We start from the raw sequence: 21,164 nt of genomic DNA on the forward strand, positions 1-21,164 counted from the left end.
CAGTGAAAAAGAAGTCACGTATTTTACTTTTATCATATTTTACAAATCTGTCATTCCATGATAAATCAGGATAATAACCTTATCACTTAACTACACATTATTTGACACCTGCCTTACAAAAAATTTTCTCCACGGCATGTTGACAGAGTCAACATGAATATAACTACTTCAGAGAAATGACTTGGGTTGAGGAGGAAGCACTTTCCATACAGAGGGATCCTTCTCTGACCCATGGGAATCGGAGACAGACACAAGGAAGGAACCTCTATTCCATCTAGAAATTGTAACTCGGGTTTCTTGCGAAGCTAAAGATACCTGTACCATGCAAAAAAAAAATTATGGAAGTAATAATAGAATATTTCCCTAAGCACGCTTATGTTTAGGAATCTCTTCTTAGGGTCCTGTCCCATTCTCCTGTATGTACCCCACAAGCTATTATCAGGAGAAATAGGTCAGATCGGACTGTGGTGCAATTTTCACGATCACCACCAGAGGGCGGGGCTTCCTTCAGATGCGGTTCCTCATTGTATTCAGGAGCTGGTTTCACTTGCCTGCTTTGTAGCCACAAGACAGAATATTGCTGCAGTGCAGAAAGGGGCTCTCAGTTTCTGAGTGAGGAGCTTCTGTAACATCCAGCTGGAGACTAGATTTGTTAGACTGGTGTATTCCAGGGCACAAGGATCGTTTTCTTTTGCGAACATGCGTTCTGACACTCACTCAGTTCTTCTGATCATCTTAATATTCAGTAAGTAACATTTTATTCCAAATGTTAATGATTTTTCAGTCTCTTATAATTATGGGTAAGTTGTGTTTTTCTTTTCTGAGTGAAAACTCCTCTCCTGTACATTTGTACCATAACAAAGTGATTCTCTTCCAGGAGGGACCAATGGTGACTCAGTGAACCAGACAGAAGGCCCAGTGACTGTCTCAGAGGGGGCTCTCATGACCCTGAACTGCACTTACCAGACTGCTAATTTTGCTGCCTATCTTTTCTGGTATATCCAGCATCTCAACAAAGCTCCTCAACTCCTCCTGAAGGGCTTAACAGCAGACAAGAAGGTAGAACATGAAGGTTTTCAGGCCACTCTTGTTAAGCGTGACAGTTCCTTCCACTTGCAGAAACGGGCAGTGCAAGCATCAGACTCAGCTGTGTACTACTGTGCTCTGAGTGACACAGTGAGAGAGGGCTGTGGGGGAGCTGAACACAAACCCAGAGTGCAGATGGGGCTCTGGCTGTGGGCAGCCCTGGAAGGGGTGTTGTTTCTCTCTCCAGAGGTACTGTCAAAGCACTTACAGCTCTGATACTCAGAGCCAAGGACCTTGGAATTCTTGGATTGTCCTACAGAGGAATCTGGGGCAGGACAGTGTAAAGAGGAACCTAAGCGCTCTTCTCCAGAAATGCCTGTTATCAGCCCATCCACATTTCGCCAGATGGCATAGAATCCCTTAAAGTGACATTAACTCTTTAATGACAATTCAGATTATATATGCTGAAATATTTCACAATGTGTTAAGGAAAATTCCAGGGCACATTGTTGATGGATGACTATGTGATCTAGAGGCTAGTCTCTGGTTTTTAAAATTCAGGCCAAGATTGTGTATCCTGCTGAGTTGCACCTTCAGACACTCCATCTTCAGTGACTGGAGCTTTATTCTCTCTTTCCTTGACTTTTCCATTCCTTCTGGTTGCTCCAGAAATGCTGCTGCCTAAGTAAGTTCCAAGAGGAGAGTTTCTGAAAAGATATTCCTTCTGTCAAGGGCCCTGTGGATCAGAGAAGCCCACTCTGTAAATATCACAGGTGTTGTGCATATTGTTTTTATTCAAACTGGGTACAGGATATTCTCTTTGTTAGTAACCTCATCTCAGGGAAATGAATGGCAAAGAATGTTCAAATTACCTTACAGTTGCACTCATTTCACATGTTAGCAAGATTATGCTCAAAATCATTCAAGCTAGGCTTCAGCAGTACCTGACTCAAGAATTTCTGTTGTAGAAGCTGGGTTTAGAAAAGGCAGAGGAACCAGAGCAGATCCAATATCTGCTGGATCACAGAAAAAGCAAGACGAGTTAAAAAAATCTACTTCTGCTTCATTGACTACACTAAAGCCTTTGACTGTGTGGATCACAATAAACTGTGGAAAATTCTTAAATAGATGGGGATACCCAAGAAGTCTGTATGCAAGACAAGAAGCAACAGTTAGGACTGGATATGGAACAATGGACTGATTCAAAATTGGGAAAGGAGTACGTCATTACCCTGATTATTTAACTTATACGTGGAGTACATCATGTGAAATGCAGGGCTGGATGACTCATAAGCTGGAATCAAGATTGCCAGGAGAAATATCAACAACCTCATTGGTATGCGGATGATTCCACTCTGATGGCAGAAAGTGAAAAGAAACTAAAGAACCTCTTGATGCAGGTGAAAGAGGAGAGTGAAAAGTTGGATTAAAACTCAACAGTAAAAAAACTAAGATTACATCATCTGGTCTCATCACTTTATGGCAAAGAGATGGGGAAAATGTGGAAATAGTGACAGATTTAATTATCTTGGGCTTCAAAATCACTGCAAATGGTGACTGCAGCCATGAAATTAAAAGATTCTTGCTCCTTGGAAGAAAAGCTATGACCAACCTAGACAGCATATTAAAAAGCAAAGACATTACTTTACCCACAAAGGTCCATATAGTCAGAGCTATGGTTTTCCCAGTAATCATGTATGGATGTGAGAGCTGGACCATAAAGAAGGCTGAGTGTCAAAGAATTGATGCTTTCTAGCTGTGGTGTTGGAGAAGACTCTTGAGAGTCCCTTAATGCAAGGAGATCAAACCAGTCAATCCTAAAGGAGATCAATCCTGAATATTCATTGGAAGGACTGATGCTGAAGTTGAAGTTCCAATACTTTGGGCACCTGATGTGAAGAACCGATTCACTGGAGAAGACCCTGATGCTGGGAAAGATTGAGGGCAAGAGGATAAGGAGGTGACAGAGGATGATGGTTTGATGGCATCACTGACTCAATGGACATGAGTTTAGCAAACTCTGGGAGACAGTAAAGGACAGGGAAGGACATACAACTCCTGCAATATTTACAAAGTGAGCTGCTCTGATCCACAGGGCCCTTCAGAAGGAATATCTTGTCAGGAAGCTCTCCTTTTGGAACTTTCTTAGGCAGAGCATTTCTGGAGCAACCAGAAGGGATGGAAAAGTCAAGGAAAGAGAGAATAAAACTCCTGGCGTGCAGCAGTTCATGGGGTCGTAAGGAGTCAGACATGACCTAGGGACTGAACAGCAACAAAAACATGGAAAATTAATTCATCAATCAGTCATATTTCAGACACAGGGAAAAAGTGTTTATGTACTCTTACAATAAGCTATCTTGGCAGCAGAGTGAGCTTTTTCACCTGCTCAAGAAACTAGGAGAAAGTATCACCCACTCCCAAAGCAGGAACATCTTCCCACTCCTCTGCTCATGAGCAGGATGTGGAGCCACTTGGGTCACTGCTCTGCATCTCTGATACAATCATGCCCATTGCACAGAGAGTCCCCTCTGCATCTCTGCAGGCTGAATTCCTGTCTGCAGCTTCGAGGAGCAGACTTTCTGGAAGGACACTGGTGGGCACAACAGGTGGGAAGAGATGTCTGTTTTACTGCTGAGCAGTCTGTGAGATGTGGCCAGGATACTGAATCATTGTCATTTCATAATTTATAGGCGTGCGTGAGTTGCTCAGTGGTGTCTGACTCTTTGCGACCCTGTGGACTGTAGCCCACCAGGCTCCTCTGTTCATGGAATTTTCCAAGCAAGAATACTGGAGTGGGTTGCTATTCCCTTCTCCAGGGGATCTTTCTGACCCAGGGATTGAACCCTCGTCTCCTCAATTGGCAGGCAGATTCTTTATCACTTAGCACCTGGGAAGCCCAATTTATTTGCGCAACTACTTACATGCAGAATTTAATAGTTATAGTAGTTTTATGGTCTTGGCAGATGTAGTCACCATCATCACTTAGGGTGAATCTGGACACCCACCTGAAGGTAAGCACTGCCTTCCTCCCTGACATCCGGAGTCCTTCACACTAGGTGCTGGCCACCTGAGCAATGGGGGCTCAATAGCTTAATAAAGAGGCCACAGAAATGGAGAGGGAGATGAAAGAACAAAAATAAATCTTAATGGTGGGGAAATAAAGTATTCTAGCAGATTTTATTCCCCTGGTGGTAACTGCATCAGCTCTCTACTTCCAGTCTGATCCCTCATTTCACATATTGGGGTCCAGGCTAGTGGGAGTACAGATAGGACATAGGAGATATATATATATATATATATATATTTTTAATTTATTTATTTTGCTCACCTGCTCCTCAATCAACTGAAAGCAATTTAAGGTAGGAATTATGTCTGATTTTTGTTTCCACATTGTAGACAACCCTGCAAATTTCCAGAATGAATGCTGGAGACTAAGGATTCCTGAAAATGCACAAGAGTTTAAGAGAATCTAGGTGATCTGCTGAGCCAGAGAGTCCTGCCAGCATGATAACTTGAACTCAAGATTCTAATTTTAGGGGGAGCATTGGTTCAGTGACTGGGGCTCTGCACTCACATTGCAGGAGGCCCAGGTTCGATCCCTGGTCAGGGAACTAGATCCCACAAGCCTAAACTAAGACCTGGTGCAGACAAAAAACAAACAAAAAGAACAGCTCAGCAAACAGATGTGCATTTAAATGATCCCAGTTTTGGTAAGAACTAACAAAGTTCATTTTAACTGGTGAGATAATCTCAGTAGGTGAAAAAGGCACATTTGAAGAAGACTGTTCTTTTCAACTGACTTAGTCACAACCATTGTTACCGGATTGACAACACTGAGCGCCTGTGTAAGGCAACCTCACAGCTGTCTGCAGCCACAAAGTCACCAAGCCTTAAAATGGCTTATGTCACCAGAGAACAATGTTCTGACCTCTTACCATATTATAGTTAGACTTTGCATAAAGTAAACCCAATCCTAGAGAAAAGAACTGGAGAAGGAAATGGCAACCCACTCCAGTGTTCTTGCCTGGAGAATCCGATGGACGGAGAAGCCTGCTAGGCTGCAGTCCATGGGGTCGCACAGAGTCAGACACGACTGAAGCGACTTAGCAGCAGCAGCAGCAGAGAAAAGAACAAGCTATGAGATGACCCCATTAAATCTTCTGCTGGGTTCGCTTCACTAGCACAAATAATTGCACAAGAAACTAGACAAAGAGGCTGACAGACACTGAGCCAACAGTTCTTTCCATTGAGATCCCTGAATCCCTAAGAAAACAAACAAACAGAAGACAGATCGATGCCACACACGCCTCAGGAATGAAGAGTGCCCGGCTAACATACTAACCATCTAAACCTGACATTCTAAAAAAGATACTTAGTTGAATTAAAGCAAGAATGCCACAAGAGGTAAAAAGATGTTTCAAGAACCAGGTTACCTAAGTAAGGTCTCATGAGGCTAGAGGTGTAAGGTGGCTTGTCATCCAAGTAGGGTCCAGGGCCCTAGAGGAGGCCCCTTCAGGGAGGTTTACCAAACTCATGGAGTCTTCTGTCTTCAGTTACACATCAGTACTCAGTCCAAGATTCACAGTGACGCCTCCCCCCACCTCTTTGCCCTCATCTCTCTCCCTCTCTCTCTTTTGCCCACATCCCTCCTCTCTGGTACACTGGTCCACAAATTTCTAGGTTCCTCAGGATCCCCCAAATATTATTCCATCTCACAGTGAGACCGTTGGGCCATTTTTGTTAAATCCCTCATGCACTGGTCCCTAGAAGCTGCCTCCATGAAGTAAGCTGGGCAATGTTAGTGCTCATCTCATCTGTTTTCCTTATCTCTATGCTACCTGATGTTCAAGGTCCAAAAATAGTTTTCCAATTGGAAGATCAACTCTACCATTATCAGTGAAAAAGAAGCCACATATTTTACTTTTATTGTATTTTACAAATCTGTCATTCCATGATAAATAAGGATAATAACCTTATGATTTAACTACAAATTGTTTTTTCACCTGCCTTAGATAAAATTTTCTCCACAGCATGTTGACAGAGTCAACATGAATATAACTACTTCACGGAAATAACGAAATAACTTGAGGAGAGGAGGAAACACTTTCCGTACAGAGGGATCCTTCTTTGTCCCATGGGAATCTTGGAGGCATATGCAAGGAAGAAACCTCTGACTATTTCATCTAGAAATTGTAACTGGGTTTTCTTGCAAAGCTAGAGATACCTGTACCATGCAAAAAATTATGGAAGTAATAATAGAATATTTCCCTAAGCACGCTTATGTTTAGGACTCTCTTCTTAGGGTCCTGTCCCCTTCTCCTGTATGTACCCCACAAGCTATTATCAGGAGGAATAGGGCAGACCGCAATGTGATGCAATTTTCACGATCACCACCAGAGGGCGGGGCTTCCTTTAGATGCGGTTGCTCATTGTATTCAGGAGCTGGTTTCACTTGCCTGCTTTGCAGCCACAAACGAGAATATTGCTGCAGTACAGAAAGGGGCTCTCAGTTTCTGAGTGAGGAGCTTCTGTAGCATCCAGATGAAGACTAGATTTGTTAGACTGGTGTGTTCCAGGGAACAAGGATCGTTTTCATTTGCGAACATGCATTCTGTCACTCACTCAGTTCTTCTGATCCTCTTAATATTCAGTAAGTAACATTTTATTCCAAATGTTAATGATTTATCACTTTCTTATAACTATAGGTAAGTTGTATTTTTATTCTCTGAAAACTCCTCCTGTACATTTCTACCATAACAAAGTGATTCTCTTCCAGGAAGGACCAATGGTGACTCAGTGCACCAGACAGAAGGCCCAGTGATTGTCTCAGAGGGGGCTCTCATGACCCTGAACTGCACTTACCAGACTGCTAGTTTGGTTCCCTATCTTTTCTGGTATATCCAGCATCTCAACAAAGCTCCTCAACTCCTCCTGAAGGGCTTAACAGCAGACAAGAAGGTAGAGCATGAAGGTTTTCAGGCCACTCTTGATAGGAGTGACAGCTCCTTCCACCTGCAGAAACAGGCAGTGCAAGCATCAGACTCGGCTGTGTACTACTGTGCTCTGAGTGACACAGTGAGAGAGGGCTGCGGGCGAGCTGAGCACAAACCCAGAGTGCAGATGGGGCTCTGGCTGTGGGCAGCCCTGCAAGGGGTTGTTGTTTCTCTCTCCAGTGTGCTATGCTAGAGGTATTGTCAAAGCACTTCCAGGTCTGCTCCTCAGAGCCAAGGACCTAGGAATTCTTGGATTGCCCTACAGAGAGGAATCTGGAGTGGGACAGTGCAAAAAGGAACCTAAGAACTTTTCTCCAGAAATGCCTGTTTTCAGCCCATCGACATCCCCCTAGATAGAATCCCTTAAAGTGACATTAACTCTTCAATGACAATTCAGATTATATATGCTGAAATATTTCACAATGTGTTAAGGAAAATTCCAGGGCACATTGTTGATGGATGACTGTGTGACCAGGAAGCTAGTCTCTGGTTTTTAAAATTCAGGCCATGATTGTGTATCCTGCTGAGTTTCACCTTCAGACACTCCATCTTCAGTGACTGGAGCTTTATTCTCTCTTTCCTTGACTTTTCCATCTCTTCTGGTTGCTCCAGAAATCCTGCTGCCTAAGTAAGTTCCAGGAGGAGAGTTTCTGACAAGATATTCCTTCTGTCAAGGGCCCTGTGGATCAGAGCAGCCCACTCTGTAAATATCACAGGTGTTGTGTGTATTGTTTGTATTCAAACTGGGTACAGAATATTCTCTTTGCTAATAACCTCATCTCAGAGAAATGAATTCCAAAGAATGTTCAAATTAACATACAATTGCACTCATTTCACATGTTAGCAAGATTATGCTCAAAATCCTTCAAGCTATGCTTCAGCAGTACGTGAACCGAGAACTTCAGATGTACAAGCTGAGTTTAGAAAAGGCAGAGGAACCAGAGATCAAATTACCAACACGGGCTGGATCACAGAAAAAAGCAAGGGAATTAAAAAAATCTACTTCTGCTTCATTGACTATCCTAAGGCTTTGATTGTGTGGATCACAACAAACTGTGGAAAATTCTTAAAGAAAAGGGAATACCCAAGAAACCTGTATGCAGGACAAGAAGCAAGAGTTAGTACTGCACATGGAACAATGAACTGGTTCAAATTTGGAAAAAGAGTACTTCAAGGCTATATATTGTCACCTTGCTTATTTAACTTATATGCAGAGTACACCATGTGAAATGCTGGGCTGGATGATTCACAATCTGGAATCAAGTTTCCCAGGAGAAATACTAGATATGCAGATCTCAGATATGCAGATGGTACCACTCTAATGGCAGAAAGCGAAGAGAAACTAAAGAGCCTCTTGATGAGGGTGAAAGAGGAGAATTAAAAAGCTGGATTAAAACTCAACATTCAGAAAACTGAGATTATGGCATCTGGTCCCATCACTTTATGGCAAATAGATGGGGGAAAAGTGGAAACAATGACAGATTTTATTTTCTTCGGTTCCAAAGTCACTGCAGATGGTGAGTGCAGCCATGAACTTAAAAGACACTTGATCCTTGGAAGAAAAGACTTGACTAACCTAGACAGTGTATTAAAAAGCAGAGACATTACTTTACCGACAAAGGTCCCTATAGTCAGAGCTATGGTTTACCCAGTAATCATGTATGGATGTAAGAGTTGGACCATAAAGAAGGCTAAGCAGCAATCTTGAATCTGGAATTCTGATGCAGTTACCACCAGTGGAATAAAACCTGCTAGAATACTGAAACTGAAGCTCCAATTCTTTGGCCACCTGATTGCGAAGAACCGATTCACTGGAGAAGACACTGATGATGGGAAAGATTGAGGGCAAGAGGAGAAGAAGGTGACAGAGGATAAGATGGTTGGATGGCATCACTGACTCAATGGACATGAGTTTGAGCAAACTCTGGGAGATGGTGAAGGACAGGGAAGCCAGACGTGCTGCAGTTCCTGGGGTTGTAAAGAGTCAGACATGATCTAGGGACTGAACAACAGCAAAAGCAGGGGAAATTAATTCATCAGTCAGTCATATTTCAGACACATGGGAGAAGTATTTATGTACCCTTACAATAAGCTATCTCGGCAGTGGAGTGGGCTTTTCACCTGATCAAGAGACTAGGAGAAATTACCACCCACTCACCAAGCAGGAACATCTCCACACTCCTCTGCTCATAAGCAGGAATGCGGAGCCACTTTGGTCACCCTCTGTGTCTTTGCTACAATCGCGCTCATTGCACAGAGTGTCCCCTCATCTTTTCAGGCTGAACTCCCATCTGCACCTTCCGGGAGCAGACTTTCTGGAAGGACAGTGGTGGGCACGGCAGGTGGGAAGAGATGTATGTTTTACTGATGGGCAGTCTGTGAAATGTGGCCAGGATACGGAATCATTGTCATTTCATAATTTATAGGCATGTGTGTATTGTGTCTGGTGCTCAGTTGCTAAGTGGCATCCAATTCCTTGCAATCCTGTGGACTGTAGCCCACCAGGCTCCTCTGTCCATGGAATTTTCCAGGCAGAATACTGGAGTGGGTTGCTATTTTCTCCTCCAGGGGATCTTCCTGACCCAGGGATTGAACCCTCATCTCCTCAATTGGCAGGCAGATTCTGAGCTATTGCTGAGCTACTGGGGAAACCCAATTTATAGACACAACTACTTAAATGCCGAGTTTAATAGTTATAGTAGTTTTATGGTCTTGGCAGATGTACTCATCATCATCACTTAGGGTGAATCTAGACACCCACCTGAAGGTAAGCACTGCCTTCCTCCCTGACATCCTAGAGTCCTTCACACTAGGTGCTGGCCACCTGAGCACTGGGGCTCAATAGCTTAATAAAGAGGCCACAGAAATGAAGAGGGAGATGAAAGAACAAAAATAAATTTTAACGGTGGAGAAAAAAAGTATTCTAGCAGGTTTTAGGAGAAGGCAATGGCACCCCACTCCAGTACTCTTGCCTGGAAAATCCCGTGGACAGAGGAGCCTGGTAGGCTGCAGTCCATGGGGTCACTAGGAGTTGGACACGACTGAGCGGCTTCACTTTCACTTTTCACTTTCATGCACTGGAGAAGGAAATGGAAATCCACTCCAGTGTTCTTGCCTGGAGAATCCCAGGGACAGGGGAGCCTGGTGGGCTGCCATTTATGGGGTCGCACAGAGTCAGACATGACTGAAGTGATTTAGCAGCAGCAGCAGGTTTTATTCCCCTGGTGGTAACTGTATCAGCTGTCTACTTTGAGTCTGATTCCTCATTTCATGTATTGGGGTTCAGGCTAGTGGGAGTACAGAGTGGGGCATAGGATTTTTTTTTTTTTTTGCTTACCTGCTTCTCAATCAACTGAAAGCAATTTGAGATAGGAATTGTATTTGATTTTGGTTTCCACATTGCAGACAACACTGTAAATTTCCAGAATGAATGCTGGAAGCTAGGGATTACGAAAATGCACAAGAGTTTAAGAGAATCTAGGTAATTCTAGGTGATTCTCTAAGCCAGAGAGTCCTGCCAACATGATAACTTCAACTCAAGATTCTAATTTTAGGTGGAGGGTTGGTTCAGTGAGTAGGACTCTGCATTCACATTGCAGGAGGCCCAGGTTCGATCCCTGGTCAGGGAACTAGATCCCACAAGCCTAAACTAAGACCTGGTGCAGACAAAAAACAAACAAAAAGAAGAGCTCAGCAAACAGATGTGCGTTAAAAATGATCCCAGTTTTGGTAAGAAATAACAAAGTTCATTTTAACTGGTGAGAAAATCTCTGTAGGTGAAAAAGGCACATTTGAAGAAGACTATTCCTGAGTTCAACTGACTTAGTCACAGCCATTGTTCCTGGATTGACAACGCTGCCCTGAGCGCCTGTGTAAGGCAACCTCACAGCTGTCTGCAGCCACATGCCTTAAAATGGTTTATGTCAGCAAAGAACAATGGCAACAATTCTTACCATAATATAGTCAGACTTTGCATAAAATAAACCCTATCCTAGAGAAAAGAACAAGCTATGAAATGACCCCATTAAATCTTCTGCTGGGTTCACTTCACTGGCACAAATAATTGCACAAGAAACTATGCAAACAGGCTAACAGACACTGAGCCAACAGCTCTTTCCATTGAGATCCGTGAATCCCTAAGAAAACAAACAAACAAACAGAAGACAGATCGATGCCACACACGCCTCAGGAATGAAGAGTGCCCAGCTAACATACTAACCATCTAAACCTGACATTCTAAAAAAGATACTTAGTTGAATTAAAGCAAGAATGCGACGAGAGGTAAAAAGACGTTTCAAGAACCAGGTTACCTAAGTAAGGTCTCATGAGGCTAGAGGTGTAAGGTGGCTTGTCATCCAAGTAGGGTCCAGGGCCCCAAAGGAGGCCCCTTCAGGGAGGTTTACCAAGCTCATGGAGTCTTCTGTCTTTAGTTACAGATCAGTACTCAGTCCAAGATTCACAGTGACGCCTCCCCCTACCTCTTTGCCCTCATCTCTCTCCCTCTCTCTCTTTTGCCCACATCCCTCCTCTCTGGTACACTGGTCCACAAATTTCTAGGTTCCTCAGGATCCCCCAAATATTATTCCATCTCACAGTGAGACAGTTGGGCCATTTTTGTTAAATCCCTCATGCACTGGTCCCTAGAAGCTCCCTCCGTGAAGAGAGCTGGGTGATGTCCTGGCTCATCTCACCTGTTTTCCTTATCTCTGTGCCACCTGATGTCCAAGATCCACAACTTGTTTCATATATTTTGCCCAGTTTTCTAGTTGGAAGGTCAACTCTACCTTTATCAGTAAAAAGAAGTAACAGCAATTTATTTTTTAATTTTACAAATATGACATTTTATGATGGATAGGGGTAATAACCTGCCCATTCAACCACACATTAGATGAGATCTGCCTTAAATGATCTGGTGGCTTAGATGTGTAAAGAGTCCACCTGCAATGTGGGAGATGCAGGAGACTCTGGCTCAATCCCTGTGTTGGGAAGATCTCCTGGAGGAGGGCATGGCAAGCCACTCTAGTATTCTTGCCTGGAAATCCCATGGACAGAGGAGCCTGGCAGGCTATAGTGTCTAGGGCCACAAGAGTCAGACATGACTGAGCAGCTGAGCAGAGCACACGGAGCAGGGGTAGTTACTGCTCACTCAGCAATGTGGGAGGGAGACAGAGGGAGTTGGGGAAGGAGATGTGGAATGAAGGAGAAAATACACAAGAAGAATGAAAGAGACCATTATAGCTGAGAGAATAAACATCTAATTAGACTTTCTCTGTTACTTCTCATTGCTTTTCTGAACAGAAATGAATGGACAACAGATAAAGCATTTTTCTGAATTCTTGCTTCTGCAAGAAGGGGAGAACTTCACCACATACTGCAATTCCTCAAGCACATTTTACAACTTACAGTGGTATAAGCAGAGCCCTGGGGGCAGTCCTGCCCTCTTGATGATATTAGCTAAGGGTGGAGAAGTGAAGACGGAGCAGAGACTGACAGGTCGGCTTGGAGAGTCCAAACAGCACAGCTCCCTGCACCTCACGGCTGCCCAGCTCTCAGATGCAGGAACCTACTTCTGCGCTGGGCACAGTGCTCTGGAAGCACCTGTTGTCTGTCCCCAAACCTCACTGTGGGCTCCAGCGGTCGCTCCTGCTCATCTCTCCTCAGAGCAGGGGCCAGAGAAAGCTGAAGTCATGATGTCTATGAAGAAATTTAAGTTTTAATTAAAAAAAATCCCCAGACTCTGTGTCACTGAAGAATTCTGTCAAACATTGACTTATACACAATTTCTTGCAGAAAATATAAAGAAAATAGTTCTTCACTCATTTTATGAGGCTAATATTACCCTGATACCCAAATCAGACAAAGACCATAAAGAACCAAAAACTACAGGGAAATATATTTTATCTTGAAGATAGACACAAATTTCTGAAAATATTTTAGCAAGTAAAATTCATGGATATATAAAATGAATAAAGTACTGAGCATTTATTCTTTCAAGGGTGCTGCTGCTGCTGCTGGTGCTAAGTGGCTTCAGTCATGTCCGACTCTGTGCCACCCCATAGACAGCAGCCCACTAGGCTCCTCTGTCCCTGAGATTCTCTAGGCAAGAATACTGGAGTAGGTTGCCATTTCCTTCTCCAATGCATGAAAGTGAAAAGTGAAAGTGCAAGGGTGCAAGACATTTTAATATTGAAAATCAATGGATGGAATTCACCATGTTAACAGGGTAGAAAAGAAAAATCATATCATCATATTAATCTAGTCATAAAAAAAGGATTTGCAAAAATTCAGTAGTCAGTTATGGTGAAAACTCTGAGCAACACAAGAAGAGTGGGGGATCTCCTCAATAGCTAATGGTATTCTTACTAGTAAAAGACTATGATTTTCTCTAATAAAGAGAACAAAACCAGTGTCCATTCTCGTCTCTCCTTCCGTACAGGGCTAGATGTTGGAGCCAGTGCAATAAAGAAAGTAGATGTAACAACCTAATAGAGTGGAAAGAAAAAGTAAAACTGACACCATTTGCTGGTAACATGATTATCTATGTAGAAAATCCAAGGAATAGACCCCTAAAATTATATTCAGTTCAGTTCAGTTGCTCAGTCGTGTCCGACTCTTTGCGACCCCATGAATCGCAGCACACCAGGCCTCCCTGTCCATCACCAACTCCCGGAGTTCACTCAGACTCACGTCCATCGAGTCAGTGATGCCATCCAGCCATCTCATCCTCTGTCATCCCCTTCTCCTCCTGCCCCCAATCCCTCCCAGCATCAGAGTCTTTTCCAATGACTCAACTCTTCGAATGAGGTGGCCAAACTATTGGAGTTTCAGCTTTAGCATCATTCCTCCCAAAGAAATCCCAGGGCTGATCCCCTTCAGAAAGGACTGGCTGGATCTCCTTGCAGTCCAAGGGACTCTCAAGAGTCTTCTCCAACACCACAGTTCAAAAGCATCAATTCTTCGGCGCTCAGCCTTCTTCACAGTCCAACTTTCACATCCATACACGACCACAGGCAAAACCATAGCCTTGACTAGACAGACCTTTGTTGGCAAAGTAATGTCTCTGCTTTTGAATATGCTATCTAAGTTAGGAAAATCCAAATTAAAATTAACAAAGAGAAACCACTTCACATCTATCATAAGGGCTAAAATGAAAATTACTGACAATACTGAGTTCTAGCAAGGAAGCAGAGAAATTGAATCACTCATGCATTGCTGGTGGGTGAATGGCCCAGTCATTCTAGAAAACAATCCAAGAGTTTCACATAAACTTAAATATTCACTTACTGAACAACCCAGCAATCACACTCCTGGGTATTTATGCTTGAGAAAGGAAAACTTTATGTTCACACAAAAATATGTACATTAGTACTAGAAATTAACCAGTGAGCTTCACTGAATAAACAGGTAAATATCCTGTAGTACATTTACACAATGAAATACTATTTGTACATCTTTATCAACTTCAATAGGGTTATTTTGCAATGTCATTTTAAGTTGAAACAATAGGAAGTCAAAAGTTCACTTAATATGGGAAGGAAATCTAAAAAAGAATGGAGATAAATGTATACATGTATAACAGATTTTCTTTGCTGCACTGCAGAAACTATACTTCTTTAAAAATAAATTAAAACTTTAAAAATGATAACCCATCTAATAATATATTTAACCTAGCTTTCCTTGAAAGTGAAAGTCGCTCAGGCATGTCCAACTCTTTGCGACCCTGTGGACTGTCTATGGAATTCTCCAGGACAGACTAATGGACTGGGTAGCTTTTCCCTTCTCCAGGGCATCTTCCCAATCCAGGGATCGAACACAGGTCTCCTGCATTGCAGGTGGATTCTTAACCAGCTGAGCCACAAGGGAAACCCAAGAATACTGGAGTGGGTAACCTATCCCTTCTCCAGAGGAACTTTCTAACCCAAGAATCAAACCAGGGTTTCCTGCTTTGCAGCAAATTCTTTACCAACTCAGCTATCAGGGAAGTGGTAGCTTCCCTTAAATGTGGCCAATACTTACATTAGCTTACAATTGGGAAAAATTGTCTCACTTGAAAATCTTATGAATGTGTTGAGTACTGTACTGAAAGTGAAAATCAGAATGGTTACATGGGTATGAAATGGCTGTAAATGTGTTGGTTGTTTACACTCATGATTTTGAGGCTGGCCAGGAGCTCAGCTCACTGCTGCTGCCCAGAATCACCAGGAAACATAATACTGCATGTTGCTAGCCCAGGAAAAGATAAAACTTCAATATTCCAAGTATGGTTTCTACTGAATTCATACCACTTTCTCACTACTGTAAAGTCAAAAATCCTAAATTGAATTATCCTAAATTAAGTTGGGGACAGTCTGTAGTGATTAAAAGGTAAAGATTATTGATATATGCAATGGAGAAGATTGCATATATGGAGAAGGCGATGGCACCCCACTCCAGTACTCTTGCCTGGAAAATCCCATGGATGGAGGAGCCTGGTGGGCTGCAGTTCACGGGGTCGCAAAATGTCAGACTCGACTGAGCGACTTCACTTTCAATTTTCACTTTCATGCACTGGAGAAGGAAATGGCAACCCACTCCAGTGTTCTTGCCTGGAGAATCCCAGGGAAGGGGAGCCTGGTGGGCTGCCATCTATGGGGTCGCACAGAGTCGGACAGGACTGAAGTGACCTAGCAGCAGCAGCAGATGGATCTCAGATGTTACACTGAGTAAAAAACAATCAATCTCAGAGGCTACATGGTGTATGATTACACTTACTGGATTATTATGATTGTATACATAGTGTGATTTACTTATTCAACAGTCTCAACAGGATAAAATACAGAGATGAAAGGAGATCAGTAGTGACCTGGATTGTAAAGAATTGCAGGCCTCAAGAGGGTGTGCCAAGAGGGTTTCTTTAGAGAGATGGAACAATTCTATGTCATGATTTTAATGGTGGTAACAAGAGCCTATACATGTGATAAAGTTTCGCAGAGCTATGCATCAAAACCAGAGTGCATATAAAATTGAGGTATCAGATCGCAATCTGTATTTTAATAAAATGTTGGCAATATAAATTTCCTGGTATGTATATGTAATTATTATATTAGCATATATATTTTAGAATATCAAGCTGCTCCCCAGGCTGTTGTGGGCCTTTGTAGTCTCTTCTGCCTAGTTACACATAATTGGAAACCAAGGCATCAGCTGTTTTCAAGGGTTGCAGAGGTGGGGATGGTTGGCAAAGCAAGTTCTTTAGGGTGGTGGAATGGTTCTGTACCTTAATTTTAGTGGTGGTAATAAGAATTTAAAATGTGATCAATTTCACAACTATGCATAAAAAGGTGGATATAAAACGTGATAAATGTAATATACTGACAGATATATGTATTATCTTGCTGTTCCCCAGACTGCTCTGGGCATTTGTGGTCTTCCCTGCTTCCTTGTAAATAATTAGAAACCAGGACATCAGCTGCCTGTCACTCAGAGTTCATAAGGGACAGAAGAATAGATGGTTCAACTTCATATAAACTCTCCTCCCTGCATCACTCATTAATGAGTTCTTTTGAACTTAAATTCTAAGAACTGGCACTGTCTTGAAGACTGTGTCTATACTTCCTTTTCTACTTGTTTGTTTGCTTTTGGTTCTTTTAAATGAATTTATCTATTAAAATGATGAAACCAAGTGGAAGATTGAGAGATACATACTTCATGATCATGTACAGTATACAAAACTTCACTCATTAAGTTCTGTGGTATTGACATATACTAAGTGTTTGAACAGGATTGGAAAAGGTCAGTATTCATTCCAGTCCCAAGAAGGGTAATAACAAGGACTGTTTAAATTATTATGCAATTGTGCTCATTTCACATACCAGTAAGATTATGCTTAAAATCCTTCAGTTAGCCTTCAGCAGTACATGAACCAAGAAATTCCAGATATACAAACTGGGTTTCAAAGAGGCAGAGAAACCAGAGATCAAATTACCAACGTTCATGGGATCATGGAGAAAGCAAAGGAATTCCAGAAAAACATCTGTTTCATTTACTACACTACAAATTTTGTGTGTATAACAACAAATTGGAAAATTCTTAAGGAGATGAAAATACCAGCCCACCTTACTTGTTTCCTGAGAAACCTGAATGCAGGTCAAGAAGCAACAGTTAGAACTGGACATGGAGCAACCGACTGGTTCCAAATTGGGAAAGGAGTACGTCAAGGCTGTATTGTCAGTCCTCTTATTTAACTTATATGCAGAGTATAACATGCAAAATGCTGGGCTGGATGAATAACAAGCTGGAATCAAGATTGCTGGGAGAAATATCAAAAACCTTGGATATGCAGATGATACCACTCTAATGGGAGAAAGTGAAGAGGAACTAAAGGGCCTCTTGATGAGTGTGAAAGAGGAGAGTGAAAAAACTGGCTTAAAACTCAACATTCAGAAATCTAAGATCATGGCATCTGATCCCATCACTTCATGGTAAATAGAAAGGGAAAAATAGAAGTAATGACAGATTTTACTTTCTTGGGCTCCAAAATCCCTATGAATGGTGACTGAAGCCATGAAATTAAAAGATGCTTGCTCCTTGGAAGAAAAGATATGACAAACCAGAAGGTGGGCTAAGTCGCTTCAGTCGTGTCTGGCTCTGCATCCCTATGAACCGTAGCCCTCCAGTCTCCTCTGTTCATGAGATTTTCCAGGCAAGAATATTGGAGTGGGTTGCCATGCTCTCCTCCAGGGGATCTTCCTGGCCCAGGGATCAAACCCACATCTCTTATGTCTCCTGAGTTTGCAGGCATTTTCTTAAACACTTGTGCCCCCGAGAAGCTTAAGATGGCATATTAAAAAGCAGACACATCACTTTGCTGACAAAGGTCTGTATAATGAAAGCTATGGTTTTTCCAATTGTCATGTGTGGTGTGAGAATTGGAACATAAATAAGGTTGAATGCTGAAGAATTGGTGCCTTTGAACTGTGGTGCTGGATAAAGCTCTTGAGAGTCCCTTGGACTGCAAGGAGGACAAACCAGTCAGTCCTCATAGAATCAACCTTGAATATTCACTGGAAGGACTGATGCTGAAGCTGAAGCTCCAATACTTTGGCCACCTGATGTGAAGAGCCGACTCATTGTAAAAACTCTGATGCTGGGAAAGATTGAGGGCAGGAGGAGAAAGGTACAGCAGAGGATGAGGTAGTTAGATAGCATCACTGACACAATGCACATGAATTAGAGCAACTTTGGGAGATATTGAGGTACAGTGTAGCCTGGGGTGCTGCAGTCCATGGGGTCACAAAGTTTGGACATGACTTAGTGACTGAACAACAACAAAAAAAGTGTTTAAAACCTATAGATACCAAGTTTTGTAGGAGAACATTACAGCATTATGTCACAGAAAGATCTGGCATACTTATCTTGAATTTATTTTACAAAGAGAAAAATAATGAGCCACTAACAAGTGAGACTGAACACTGGGACCAATGACATAGAAAATGTGACATCAGGACAATTCCAGGACACATGGTCTAATAAATGCAATTCTATATGTGGAAGGGACAGGACTGAATATCCTGATCTTCCTCAAAGTCTAATAAATAAGACTCAATTTCAAATTTCAAAAGAATATTTTATTCCTGTATAATTTCATTCAAAATTTAAAACTGGATAGATGCTGAAAGTCAGATGAACTGATTTTTTTTTTTGTCATTTCATGGTGAAGTAATTTTATTTATTGAAAAACCTAAATAGAGTCACAAAACTCAATACAAAGACAGAGATATATTAATGATTTTGAATAAAATTTCCATTCACCAAGAAGCCTAAGATCTGCAAGTTTTTTAGAAGAGTCATTACATTCTGGATGGAGAAAAGTAATAGGCTAAATGAACTACCTGTTAGTAGATTACAGAAAGTTTCATAGGCTATAGTAAATTATATCTTAAACAGGATGGCAAAACTATTTTGCTGAATAATTATCAATGGACGTCAACTTGTTTAATATTCAGTTCTCCTCTGCTCAAATTTTAATACTGATTGCTTTTTTCATGCCTTCTTTCAGGATCTGCCTAATTTAGTGACCAGGGAAAGACAAGCAGACAAAGTAAAGTTTGTGGTGAGCCAGACTTTTTCCCATGTGTGCACAGACCACGTGGTCTATGAACATGACAGCCCCCACTTCCTGTTGCGGGGAGTCACACAGGTACCGGGTAGTATGTATATGAGCTGCCAGGCACTCAAAGACACTGAACTCTCAGCTTGAGGCAGAACTAAGCACATTTGTGCAGGGAAATCCATGCCTCATGCCGCTCTCCAGTCTGCTCTGGGTGTTCATGGCCATTGCCTTCTCTGGTAGGGATGCTTCCAAACGTGGGTGCGAGTGTTCAGGGTGAAAGGCCTGCACACAGGTGTGTGGAGCTTCACAGGGACTTGGGGAGGAAAGGAGGACTGGAGAAAAGCAGGCATCTTAGGATTTCAATTTTTTGTCTTTGGATCCTAAATAACTCCTACACTATTTTATTCACTGCTTCATCTTTTTTTTCTGATTTTTTTCCCCACAGGATCTGGTGTGGCCCAGAAAGTTACTCAAGACCAGTCGGATGTATCCAGCCAAGTGGGGCAGTCAGTCACCCTGAACTGTCGGTATGAAACAAGTTGGAGTGCTTACTACCTTTACTGGTACAAGCAACTTCCCAGTGGACAGATGACTTACGTTATTCACCAGGGTTCAGAAGTGACAAATGCAAGGAAAGACCGCTACTCTGTAAACTTTAAGAAAGCAGATAAATTCATCAGCCTCACCATTTCAGCCTTACAACTGGAAGACTCTGCAAAGTACTTCTGTGCTCTCCGTGACTCACAGTGCTTGAAGTAATAGGAAAAGCTGTACAAAAACCCAGGAGCTTAGTAAGAGAGAGCCCCCTGCTGCAGGAGCCCAGCTGAAATGCACACCCGCAGACCCCAGACAAGAAATGATAGTCCTGTGGTTATTTAAGTTGTGGTCTGGATCAGAAGATTTAGTTCTAGTTAAAGGCACCTTATACGTTATTTGGAAACAGGTGTCCAGAGTAATTTTCTACTAATATATTCTCCACTTGAATTTTTGACTTTAAATCAACTGTACAGAACATGTGTAAAGTTGTCTAAATTTGAAAATGTGCCCCATAATATTTTAAACTGGCAGTTTTACTTCATCACAAAACTGGGTCTAATTGTGTGGAATCACCATCAAAACTACTTCCTTAATCATTTCCTCTTAGACTTTGTGTCAAGGCACAATCAGAAAAGCAGAACCATGGGTGATGTAGAATAAGAGATTAGTTCTAGGGATTAGAACTCAGGCAATGGCTAGAGCTGGTGGACGAGTCTGTACAAAGTTGTTATCTTTATATCTGGTGTTGAGCCTGAATTCACTTTAAGTCAGCTTAGAGTAACACTGATGCTTTTAAACTGTGGTGTTGGATAAGACTCTTGAGAGTCCCTTGGACTGCAAGGAGATTCAACCAGTCCATCCTAAAGGAAATCAGTCCTGAATATTCATTGGAAGGACTGATGCTGAAGCTGAAATTCCAATACTTTGGCCACATGGTGCGAAGAATTGACTCATTGGAAAAGACCCTGAAACTGGGAAAGATTGAAGGTGGAAGGAGAAGGGGACAAAAGAGGATGAGATGGTTGGATGGCATCACTGACTCAATGGACGTGAGTTTGAGTAAACTCCGGGAGTTGGTGATGGACACGGATACCTGGTGTACTGCAGTCCATGGGGTCGCAAAGAGTCGCACACAACTGAGCAACTGAACTGAACAAAACTGAACTGAGGGTAACATTTGTAAAGGAAAGTCTGATGGGGACAAAAGCATGGACAAACTGTGACAAACAAAGTCACACTTGAACTATGAGGACAACTGGAACCCACAGACTTGTCTGTCCCTCACCTTGAGTCTCCTTCAGTCTCACAATACTGGGTGACCTTGAAGAGAAGTGGGTGTCATTTGCTATCATGCTACATGCATACTTGGCCCAAGACAAAGAAGATGAGGAGGACATCTAACCGGAAGTGGAGGAGTTATGAGTCAACAGTAAGATGAGCTAGTTCAGCAGCAGAAATTTGTAGAAAAAGCATTTGCCAAAATCCAATAGTCAACCATGGTGAAAAGTGTAAGAAAC

General features: G+C 42.3%; 3 gene segments (V, D, J or C); all 3 read left to right on the top strand.

Moving 5' to 3' along the window:
* Positions 1 to 438: 438 nt before the first annotated feature.
* LOC112587890 lies at positions 439 to 1,451 on the top strand. The segment is given in 2 exon segments: positions 439 to 745; positions 878 to 1,451. Coding segments are annotated over 2 exon segments (471 nt in total).
* A 5,057-nt stretch (positions 1,452 to 6,508) lies between these two features.
* On the top strand, positions 6,509 to 7,897 carry LOC112587889. The segment is given in 2 exon segments: positions 6,509 to 6,676; positions 6,803 to 7,897. Coding segments are annotated over 2 exon segments (519 nt in total).
* Positions 7,898 to 19,223: 11,326 nt separating this feature from the next.
* Positions 19,224 to 19,886, top strand: LOC112588019. The segment is given in 2 exon segments: positions 19,224 to 19,346; positions 19,556 to 19,886. Coding segments are annotated over 2 exon segments (363 nt in total).
* Positions 19,887 to 21,164: the final 1,278 nt, after the last annotated feature.

Source organism: Bubalus bubalis, chromosome 11 (assembly GCF_019923935.1).
Source record: "Bubalus bubalis isolate 160015118507 breed Murrah chromosome 11, NDDB_SH_1, whole genome shotgun sequence".
In the NCBI taxonomy this organism is placed as follows: domain Eukaryota; kingdom Metazoa; phylum Chordata; class Mammalia; order Artiodactyla; family Bovidae; genus Bubalus; species Bubalus bubalis.